The sequence below is a fragment of the Mustela nivalis genome (genome assembly GCF_964662115.1).
Source record: "Mustela nivalis genome assembly, chromosome: 14".
Taxonomy (NCBI): domain Eukaryota; kingdom Metazoa; phylum Chordata; class Mammalia; order Carnivora; family Mustelidae; genus Mustela; species Mustela nivalis.
The window spans coordinates 20,405,694-20,418,018 of NC_139033.1; the positions used below are offsets into that span (position 1 = coordinate 20,405,694).

Genomic DNA, 12,325 nt, shown 5'->3' on the forward strand with positions numbered 1-12,325 from the left:
AAAACATCCACTCCAACCACAATGAGATAAAGTCAGAAATCATTAACAGAGAATTCACAAAATTGTGGAAAATCAACAACACTTTAAAACAACCAATGGATCATGAAGAAATCACAAAGGAAGTTAAAAGATGCTTAGAGACAAATGATAATGAAAGCACAACTTACAAAAACTTGTGAGGTACAACGTAAGTGGTGCTAAGGGGGAAATTAATAGCTATAAATGCTTAGATTAAAAAAGAGTAAGGATGGGCGCCAGCGTGGCGCCGTCACTACAAGTCCGCCGTCGGCTCAGGTCATGATCCAGGGTCCTGGAACAGAGTCCCGCATCGGGCTCCCTGCTCGGCGGGGAGCCTGCTTCTCCCTCTCCCACTCCTCCTGCTTGTGCTCCCTCTCTCGCTGTGTATCTCTCTGTCAAATAAGTAAATAAAATTAAAAAAAAAAAAAAGAGGAAATCGATGACCTGACTTCCCAACTACGAACCAGAACAGGGAGAATAAACTGAAGCTAGAGCAAAGACAAATGAAATAAAGAACAGAAAAACAATTTTAAAAGTGAACGAAGTCAAAAGTTCATTCTTTGAAAACATCAATAAAACTGGCAAACCTTTAGCTAGTTGGACTAAGAAAAAAATAAAAAAGACTCAAATTATTAAATTCAGAAACCGAAGTGGGAAAATTATTACAGTAACAGAAATAAGAAGGATTAAAAGAGAATACATTAGTACCCATGCAGCAAAAAATTGGATGAATGGATGAATTTCTAGAAACACAAAACCTACTAAGACTATTCATGAAGAAACAGAAAATCTGAATAGATCTGTATCTAGTTAAGAGATTAAAGTCAATATAAAAAATCTGACAAGAGAAAAGCCCTGGATCCAATGACTTCACTGGTGAAATCTACCAAAAATATAAAGAAAGACTAACATCAGTCCTTCTAAAACTATTCCAAAAAATTAAAAAGAAAAGGGACATCTCCTAACTCACTCTGTAAACCCAGCACTACCCTGATACCAAAGCCAGACAAAGACATGACAAGAGAAATAAAGATCAACATCCTTTCTGATCACTGGTGCAAAACTCTTATAATACTAGCAAACCTAATTTAGCAAAATATTTTAAAAGCATTACACACCATGACCAAGCAGAATGCAAGGTTAGTTCAACATGCAAACCATCAATGTCATACATTACATTAACAGGATGAAGAAAAAAACCCACATGACCATCTCAACTGATGCAGAAAAAGCAAATATTCAATATGCTTTTGTGATTAAAAATCAATAAATGAAGCATTCGATGAACTAGAAGAAGGGAACCACATCGGTACAATAAAAGTCAAACATGAAAAGCCACAGGGAACAGCATACCAGATGGTGAAAGACGGAAAGCATTTCATTTTGGGTCAGGACACAGTACTGGAATTTCCAGCTAGAGCAACTATGCAAGAAAAAGAAATAAAAGCCATGTTATTGGGAAGGAATAAGTAAAATTACTTGTTTGCAGGTTATCATCTTGTATGTAGGAAACACTGAAGATCCCACAGATCTCCCACACACAGTCCAACTGCTTTACCTAACGACTGAATGCAGCAAAGTGGCAGAAACAGTCAATGCACAAAACCCAGCTGTGTTTCAGGGGTGCCCCAGCAACGTTAAGAGTTAAGAGTCAACAGTTGAGTGTCCAGCTCTTGGTGTCAGCTCAGGTCATGACCTCGGGGTGGTGGGAACGAGCCCAGTGTTCAGCCCCGGGCTCAGTGTGGAGACTGCTTGAGACTCTCCCTCTCCCTGTGCACCCCCAACTAAAATAAACAGATAAATCTTAGAAAAAAAAAATCAGTTACATTTCCCTACACTACCAATGACAATCTGAAAAGGAAATTATAAGAACAATTCCACATAGCCTCAAAAATAATAAAATATTTAAGAATTAACTTAAGACTCGTACAATAAAAACTGCAAAACTGCCGAAAGTAAAGAAGATATAAATAAATGGAAACACATCCCATGTTCATGGATTGGAAGACTTAATGTTGTTAAAATGTAAGATCAAGTGAAGACTATACCCAGAGTGATCTACAGACTCAGTGCAATCCTTGATCAAAATCCCAATGACATTTTCTACAGAAATAGAAAAACCGTCCTAAAATTCACACGGAATCCCAAGGAATGCAAATATCCCAAACAACCCTGGAGGACTGAGAAGGGCAAAACTGGAGAACTTCCTAGAGATCTACAGGAGTCAGAACGGCGCGGTCCGGCGCGGTCCCGGGATAAAGACAAATGTGACAGACAGGCGGACTGAAACAAAGGGCCCAGAAACAAACACTTGCACGTATGGGGAAATAACTTTTGATGAGGGTGCCAAGACCTTACAGTAGGGAAAAGAGTCTTTCAACAAATGATCCTGGGAAAAGTGGATATCCACATGCGAAACGATGCAGTTCCCCTTCCCTAATAACACACATAAAAATAACTCAAGGGGACTCTGGGGGGCTCAGTTGGTTCATCGACTGCCTTCGGCTCGGGTCATGATCCTGGAGTCCCTGATGGAGTCCTGCATCGGGCTCCCTGCTCAGCAGGGAGTCTGCTTCTCCCTTTGAACCTCCCCCTCCTCATGCTCACTCTCTCTTTCTCTCAAAATAAGTAAATAAAATAAATAAATAACTCAAAATGAATCAAAGACCTAAAGGTAAAACTTAAAACAACAAAACCCTTAGAAGAAAACGTAGGACAAAAGCTTCATGACATCGGATTTGGCAGTGATTTCTTAGACATGTTGGATACGATTCCAAAGGCAGAGTAGCAAGAGAAAAAACAAAAAAATTGAACTTCATGAAATTTTTAAATTGTGTGCATCAAAAGACACTATCCGGGGTAAAAAGACACCCCAGAGAATGGGAGAAAACGTCTGCAAATCATAGATCTGACAAGGATTAACATGCAGAACATGAAGAGAACCCCTGAAAGTCACCACCACCACAAAAAATGTTCAAAAGTGGGAAAAAGACTTGAACCTACTTGTGATTTCTCTCTGTCAAATAAATAAATCTTTAAAAATGGTAAATTTAAAGTTACATGTATTTTACCATAACAAAATGAAAAAAATTATAAAGCATATGGGAATACTTTAAAAAATGAAATTATAAGTGGAATGAATGCCTTTAATCAATTCATTTTTAAGACATTTAACTTTGATATAAATAAAATGATTTTAAATGTGCATCAAACCACTCTATGTTCTAATTTTTTCAGGTAGCAAACTAAAAATATATCTTTCAATATGTAACTTATTAACAGCACAGCACCCCCAGAAAAGTGTGGAATATGATCACAGTTAAATTATAAGTTGATCCATCAACCTCTATCACAGAATATCCTCTCCTCACCTTTTGCTAAGGACAAGGGTTTTGCATTTCAAATGTACATATATTCATAGGAGAAAAGAGCGTATCTGTGAACATTTAAAATTAATACATATCTATCTCTACAAAGGCAACATTTGTATTTAATTTTTCTTTAAAATTATTATTACACTAGTTATTTTTCATCAAAAGCAAGCTCACAGAGAAGCTGCAGGTTACGGACTACTGTGTGCAGATCTCAGGCGCGACCACACATCACTATCACAGCAGCAGGAACCACACACTCTGGCTTCCTCTTACAGCTTGTACATCAAATCTGGGAGCCTTCTGCCTTCATGTGAAGTCATGGTCTATACAGCATTCTTGCCATTTTGGTTACGGAGTGTTTCTAGAATATGAACTCCATGAGCCCAGAGCCCCGCCCCTGGAGCAGGACAGATTTCGGGTGTGGTGGCTCACTGGCCGCGTGTCTGTCACGCACCGAACACTCTGCTGTCCCGAGTGGCATGCGTCTCTCTCCTATGATGACCTCTCCACGGAAAAGTTGTATTTTAAGATCAAAGAGAAATAAAAGTATCTTGGGAAGGAAGAAAGAAACCCAAAAATTTTTTTAAAGATTTTATTTTCTTTGAGAGGACAGTGAGAGAGAGCGTGAGCGAGGAGAAGGTCAGAGGGAGAAGCAGACTCCCCGTAGAGCTGGGAGCCCGATGCGGGACTCCGGGATCATGACCTGAGCCGAAGGCAGTGGCGCCTTCATCAATCCATTCTGAAATGATATAAATTCTGGCCATTTTTGCTAATTACTTGGAAAACACTTGCTAGATACTTGGTTCTCTGATTTAGCTGTGAGGCACAACATCTAAACCGATCCTGACGAGTTTCCAAAATATTTCCACTAGTATTGCAAACACTGATCATGTGAAACGCTGTCATTCACCCGGATCAAAGAAAGGGCTTGGCACACAGCTGCCCCGTGGGCAGGGGACAGCAGGAGCAGCCGCTGCTCAGCCTCGGGAGTCCAAGCACTGGACGGCCAGCGGGGCCCTGCTCGGGCCACACCCAGCCGCGCACGAGGCCGTCAGCACGCCCTGGAAAGGAGGCTGTCACTCAACGGATGAGTCCGGCTTCGTGCACCTGGAGACGGCGATGCCAGTCAGTGTTCAAAACAGGTGGGCGCTGTTTCTCAGCGGTCAACTCCTTTGAAGAACAGAGAGAGGTACTTAAGGTAACTTGCTTCAGGTAGACCCTGTGGGAAGAGGAGGGCTCACCGTACTCTTCCCAACATGTACTCGACACCGAGCAGAGCCCACAGCCCGCCGTAGGAACTGGCGCCAGGAGGGTGGAGACCGCCTCTCACTGCAGTCATCCCTGGCCTAGTGCCAGAGCCCAAGAGGGACACATACGGTGACACGCAGCGTGCCACCAGCACACACCCGGGCGGGCAGAAGTGCAATGGTTTCAGAGAACGGAAAAGAAAAGAAGGTCTTCCGCGTGGGACTCTTCAGCTGGGTCTTCTAGTCCAGGAGCTCCACAGACGGCCCTCGACGAGAGGGCTCCGCGGACGGACGGCACCCATGCGTACAGCCGAAGCTCTGCTGCCGGACACACACTCGCACTTTCTTGTTCATCCCGCGGGCCCTCCCGGCTGACGGCGTGCATGACAGCTTGTCAAGTAAAGTATGTTATACCCCGTGCTGCACGGAGCTGGAAGCACCTACTGATAATTACACAACGGCATCGATATACAAAATACGAAGGAAAAATATTTATATAGTTAATTAAAAAAAGGCTCACACTATCCCCATAAAAATGTGTTTAGGGCTTCCATCAGCGTCAGGGCTTCCATCAGAAGGTAAGACCATCACTAGCCACGTTATTTTACACAGCCTCACTGCAGCGGCGGTCAGACGCTGGCGAATTTTCAAGCACCCAGCGTCAGATCAAGGGCCCGCACAGCGGCTAACACGCCACCGTCACCCTTCAGTGCACAGAAGGTAGTTCCAGCACCACGCCCCGGGCGCTCCAGAACCGCTCCCGGATTCGTCCACGGGAAAATGCCAGGCCAGGGAGCTGTCATTTGGTCCCTTTCTTTATAAAGAAAAGCAAAGAGGTAACAATTGCCTGAGGAATAAATAATCCAAGAAAACGGAGTTTTCCCTTTGACTTTTAGGATTTTATAGAACAAAGCATCAACCTTCAAGAGAGAAATATGTGGCCTCTATGCATCAACTGTTTAGTGCTTGTTTATACCTGAACGGAAAAGTCTAACTTCTGATCCCCAGAGCGACGGTCTTAGAATCCAACTCTGACCACCACCGCTGCACAGAGGACAAGCTGTGCAGACTCACTCCTACTTTCCAGACACAGTCCACATGGCTTATCTTCCAGGTGTCTGTGAATCTAGGCGTTACAGCCACAACCCAGCAAACGGAGTGCATAATTTGGATAAAAACCTGCCAGTTGCTGACTCACACGCTTATCATTTCAAGTACGAAACAAATACAAAGATTCTCTCACATGAACTCTGACTTATTCTCATGTATCGTGGCAATGTCCGTGCTCCTCTCCCGGCCCCAGACTGTGAGCTCCGTGACTACGGGGCTGGCCCAGACCTTCAGAGCGCCGAGCACAGAGCAGGCACCCAGAACTGCCGAGGAACTGAGTAAATCAGAGTAGAAACACGTGGACGCCCCTTCTCTTTGCACTCCGCAGGAAGCCAGTGGTCGGCCGCACTTGAAGCCTCTGGAGCACCCCTTTAGGCCAGCCTGCTCACAGTTGCCCATCAAGTGACCATAAAAGTGCAAATGAGTCTGATGTTCTGAGTCTGAAACTCTTCCGAGGGGTCCCTACATACAGACATTTCAAGACGAGTAATGCATATCCTTTAGTATAACATTTCCCCACTGTGTCAAACTCCAAAAAATATGGCATTAAAAAATATACGTGGGGCAGCTGGGTGGCGCAGTCAATTAGGCATGTGACTCTTCATTTCGGCTCAGGTCATGATCTCAGGGCCATGAGCCCCGCGTCTCGCTCTGCATTCAGCGGAGAGTTTCCTTCTGCTTTCCCCCCACAACCCCACCTGGGCACTCTCGCTCTCTCATTCTCTAAAATAAATAAATAAAATCTTTTGAAATACATAAATACACACATATTATAAGGCTTTCTAAACTGCAAATAAAAGGTTCAATACAATTTCGTTTCAGAAATTTAAGTTGGTTCTCCCATTACTTTTCTACCACTATTTAGTCCTGTCAACCCATTTTGTCTATTTCTAGCACAATTATGTATTGAAGGAGCACAGTATGCAGTTTCTTTTCAATTCTGTAATAACAATGATGGACTTTAAACATTACACTTTTTCTAATATCAAGAAAATTATTGTAAAAGATAGCTCTTTACCAGTCTCATAGAGTACAGAATAAAGATTGGGAAGATGGGAAAGAAATTATCTCTAAGTAACTTTGTCTCTGGGTTTCCTTCTCCTTCATGTTACCCAGTCTGCACAGATGAAATCTGCTTTGGGGAGGGAGAAAGCAAAACCATTTGAAGCTATTTTCTCAACAGTGCACCCCTCCTAACAAACAAGAGAGCTAGGCTTTTTAGAAAGGGGGTATTTGGATCGGAGAAGACCTGAACAATGATGAATGAGCTACAGTTTGCAGAAGAAATACAGGAAAAAGCGCATATGAAGAACATTAAATGGGAAGGCCATGTTAAAGGCCTAGGAACATGGCTAATAGTTCAAAAGTGGATAGTTTTAAACTTCAGGGAGAATTGCTGGGTCCTGAATAATAAGCAAATCAATTCTATCAATAATAATAATAATAATATGAATCATTGGTCTTAGTCAGAACGTCATACAGTGAGCAGCCGAGGTGACCCTGACATTACAGGTAAGCAGAAGCAGACGTCATCCACAACGTGCGTAATTAGACTCTGCCCAGGCCACAAAGTACATAATACGTGTACCGGCACAGGACGTCCGAATTCATCTACTCTGATTCTGATTAATTACTTGGGCTGATATACAACGTGTATTCTCTCTCTCGTAGCTCATACTCTAGAAGAGGAATATACGCAGGTGTCACTTCTTTTTGTTTTTTTTTTTTTAAGATTTTATTTATTTATTTATTTGACAGACAGACATCACAAGCAGGAAGAGAAGCAGGCAGAGAGAGAGGAGGAAGCAGAGTCCCCGCCGAGCAGAGAGCCCGATGTGGGACTCGATCCCAGGACCCTGAGATCATGACCTGAGCCGAAGGCAGTGGCTTCACCCCCGGAGCCAGGCATCCAGCTCCTTCAGATGCTCACTTGACACCCCATAGCTGACCTGATGAATCCCATTTCCAGTTACAGACCAATTACTTAGCATGGTTTTTCCTTTCCTTCTGGTTTGAAAGACGTACACAAAAATAAAGCTTTTTCTCCGTAAGTAATCCAGAGCTCACTATGAACATATTTAAAAGGAGTGAAATAAAATCCTGTTAGGAACAACAAATAGAGGCCATGCAAGGCCGGGCGGCGGGCCTGCACCCATCGAGAATGCGCAGTGACTCACATGAGGCGAATGGAACTGCTACGAACTCCAGAGCCTCGACAGGTCCAAACCCTGAGACGAACTCCTGGGCCCTCTCGTGGCTCTGGAGCCGACTGTGCTGCGGCGCTGCTAGTCCTCCCTTACGGACACCGAGCGACTTCCCTCTCTCCCACATGAGCTGTGTGCACGAGCTCGGGGCGGCCGAGCTACCCCCGCACCCGGCCTGCATGGTCTGGGGAGGCCGTGGGGACGGGGGCAAATGCACGTGACTGCCTTCACGCCAAGCAAACCAGAGGTCGAGAGGACTCTTGTACATAAAGCAATATCGCAGTCTCTCTTCTAAGCTGGAAACCCTGAAATGGCTTCTTCTTCCGACAAGACCTCCAGGATGGAGCCGGGCTACCCTTCCCCCGCACCTGCACGCTCACTCACACACAGTCGCACGCGCTCGGCCACGCACACAAGTCTCGCACTGTGTGGACTGGGCTTTGCCGCCTGGCTGTGTTCAGCCACACTCCTGCTCCCTCGCACGGACTCAGTGGGACGCCACACACACACGCACGTGCACACGTCTCCAACTCCTAGCAGGTGATAAGCAAGAGAAATCCGCGAAACAGAACGGAAGAAAGTACTACTCTAAAACATTAATAGTGGCTAAGTTAGCAACTTTTTTTTTTTTTTTAAGACTTTATCCATTTATTTGACAGAGAAACAGAGAGGGCACAAGCAGGCAGAGCAGGCAGAGAGAGGGAGAAGCAGGCTCCCCGCTGAGCAGGGAGCCCGATGCGGGGTTCGATCCCAGGACTCCGGGATCATGACTGGAGCAGAAGGTGGACGCTTCACTGACTGAGCCACCCAGGCACCCCCTTAGTTAATAACTCCTAACTATTCTTACTAAAGAAGCCCTTGGGTAAGGCTTTTTCTCAAATATACTAAATTGTCTTTAATTAGAAGATGCTCTTTTTCATAAATATTTTTATACAAACACACAGACCTTGGGTTTTCTCCAGAACTCACTATACCCTGCCTCGTCTCCCTCATGGAAACCGATTCCGTGAGCACCTTGAACGTACTATAACTGAAGCACCCGTAAAGTCAAGTCACAAAGCAGTGACTGACGACCACCTCCTCTACAGGCACCTCATTTCACTGCCCCATAATGTGCTCACAGTCTGGCACTAGCAAGCGCTTTCTCAAACGATGACAACTGCTCGCTAATCCCGGTCCGTGAGCAAGAGGGAAATGAAGCAGACAACCCGAGAGAAATCTGCAGGAACGAAAAGTAAGTGACAGTCGCATATTAAAACCCTTCAAGTATCATAAAGCATTTGTAAGATCACTCTCCGCTGTTACAGTCAGGTCACTGACCGGGGCGTCACTGGGGAGAAGGGATGTCAAGCTGTAGTGAAACACGACGACTGTGCCAAGAATGGCACAAAGCACACACGTGTACGTGAGCAGACGCACAGCCACCTGGTCAGCACAGAACAGGTGACGACACGGCCCTGACAGTGCGCTCACTACCATCGCGACTCACGCCGGACTAGCGAGGGTACTTCCCCTTGCTAAGACTTTCAGGGAGAAGGACCGTGTCCGGAGAAAGGACACTGAACGAAGACGCGCCACCGGGTGTGCCCACAGGGACCGAGGGGGAAACAGTCTCTAGGCTTTCCCTTTTCAGTTCAAAGCTTCTGCTCTCATTGATTCAGATTTAAGGCTTACTGTTTCTAACGCATGCACACAATGGATATATCTGTATTTAACAAAAGATTTAACTTACCCTGGTAAATGTGCCTTCAAAACTATGAATATCCAGTTGTGGCTTCTGAGCATAAACATAAGCACTGATTGAAAAAAGGTCCTGGAATAGAGAACATCAGAATTAATCACATGGTCATTAGACAAAACTACTTGGAAATTTTTCAGTCACCAGCTAATATCTTTCGTATGTTATTTACCCAAAGTGATGGTTGGTTACCCTGGATCTTGTGCGCCAACACTATGTTAGGATGGAAGGTAACTCAACAGAGGTGTGGCAATTTCTCCTGGTTCCCGCAGACTGCTGCGGAATGACAGGTGTGTGCCGAGCTCTTGGGAGATGCTCCAAAACGCCACATGGCCTGGGGCTGCCCCAGAGTCCGAGTTTAAAGGTACACCTCATGGAGCGTGGTCCTACCGTGTATGACAGGAGCATGTGGAAGTTACACAGATACCCAAGAATTCAGTGGGATTTAAGTAATCCTCACAATTCCACTTAAGTTCTACAAAACAATTCAGCAAATTCCTAAATTTATTTGCGTGTTTTTTCTTCTAAAGGTGGCTGTATATGCTAAAAATCATCAACGTCCTTAAAGCCACAAACATACTGCATTTCTCCCACGTGCCTGAACCACATCCCCACGATCTAGTTTACGAAATCGTATGGGAAGGCTTTAACCACTCACACTTCACAGCAATTTTCCCAGAACTAGCTTTGAAGTAGAAATAAAGTGGTTTAGGTCACCCCACTCACAGGCAACAGATAAACGCTTCAACAGTAAGTCCCCAGAGATGACATTTAAACACCTTATTTTAAGGTAATTTATAAAAGTACATCTGCTGATTTAGAAATTTTAAGTATTTTTAACATTGTAATTTTACTTTCTCAGTGTTCTAGAATTCCTTGTTTACGCACCACATGCAGTGCTCCGTGCAACACGTGTCTCCTTAGTGCTCACCGCCAGGCTCACACACCCCCCAACCCCTCCCCCCTCCCAAACCCTCAGTTTCTCAGAGTCCGCAGTCTCTCATGGTTCGTCTCCCCCTCCGATTTCCCCCTAGTCACTTCTCCTCTCCGTCTCCCCGTGTCCTCCGTGTTATTCCTTGTGCTCCACAAGTAACTGAAACCGTATGATAACGGACTCTCTCTGCTTGACTGATTTCACTCAGCATCATCTGCCCCAGTCCCGTCCGTGCTGACACAAAAGCTGGGTCTTCATCCTTTCTGATGGAGGCGTAATATTCCATTGTATATATATATGGACTGTATCTTCTTTATAACTCTATGTAATTTTATCAAAATAATGTTATAATAAATGAAAATGTGTTGGTAACAAATTTAAATTCTTTAATGGTGCATGATTATTTTTACCAGGAGATCACAAAGAATTTATAATACTCAAAAGTTCCTCATCTGTGTGGCCTTTAACAACACCAACACCCACACGGGATTCTGACTACACTGCCCACCAGGCAGCCCATGGGTGAGTTACTTCCCATTTCCTCTGAGTGGCGATCCCCCACGTCCTAACGCGACCAGCGTGTAACCAACATTAGGAGACTCCGAAGCACACAGGCAGAAAGCCCGACTGAGTTCACACAGGGAGGCGGCTGCAGAGCGACCGACTAAATCTGACGCGTCTGAGTATGTTCCAAACTGATCCGTGTGGACGTGAATGATGCTCTAAGTGGGTGAGTCACATCCACCAATGGAGATAACTCATACTGAAGCCTTGCAGAGTAAACTATCAGAGGTCTTCAGTTCTAGATATTGCAGTCGTGTTTGAAAAAATATATGCTTAATTGGCTATCAGAAAGCTGGGCAAGTAGAGCGTTGTACCGAAGTGTAAGAAATAGGTCCTTACTAACAGGCCTGAAATTTAAACCGGACCCACACCAACAAGGAGGTGAAGAGCTGCAGCCGGCTGTGCCCCGTGCTCCTCGCCAGGGCCACGGCCAACCCACCCCCAGGAGCCGGACGCCGCAGGGCCCTGGCCTCCGCGCGGCCCGCATTTCCAGTCTCGCTGACAGAAGATGAGGACTGCCCTTGCACTTCCCCAGTAATCTGCGCAGTAACAACAGGCATCCGAAGTACGCCTGAGAAACCACTGCAGACGCTCTGCTGGAAAGGGAAGGAGACTTCTCCAAGACAAGGAACATTCTGTCACACAAATGCAGGTTGGACGCGACAATCCTGGGACTACTGAGAAAAACTAGCGGAGATGGAGAAACCTAGCCGCTCAGACAAGAACTTGCCAGCTGCAAGCTCACCGGACAGCAAGGTAACAGCCGTGGACGGCAGGCCAAGCTGCTGTCGGAACAGAGTGGGCTTCCCAGCGCGTCATGACAGACAGGCCCTCTGTGGAGCATGGTGCTCATTGCATGGCCTGGAAGCCACAGCACCTGGAACCCCAGACTCACGGGCCCCCGGCGCGTGCACTGCACTTGAAGCCGGGCCCGACGCGGCCAGGGCTGTTGCAATCAGGGCACGATCAGCGCCAAGCTGATGCAGGCACAGGTTCACAAACAGAGCCGGGACTGGCAACAGGGGCAAGAATTCAGACCCCCTGGGGCGACATTAAGCATTAAAACAACTGGCTGCTGGCTGGGTCCCCTGGGTTACCCCAGCCACCCACAATCAAGGGCCCATACTCTGCCGGGC

The 12,325-nt window shown here is 45.7% G+C and overlaps 1 protein-coding gene across 5 annotated transcripts in view; it reads right to left on the reverse strand.

The window, feature by feature from the left end:
* The window catches only part of ATP9B (ATPase phospholipid transporting 9B (putative)), a 219,959-nt gene that overhangs the window by 118,711 nt on the left and 88,923 nt on the right, over positions 1 to 12,325 (reverse strand). For all 5 annotated transcript variants that reach the window (XM_082699939.1, XM_082699936.1, XM_082699935.1 and 2 more), the window contains one exon: positions 9,686 to 9,766. In XM_082699939.1, the coding sequence (XP_082556065.1) occupies positions 9,686 to 9,766 (81 nt within the window). The remainder of the gene's footprint in view (positions 1 to 9,685; positions 9,767 to 12,325) is intronic.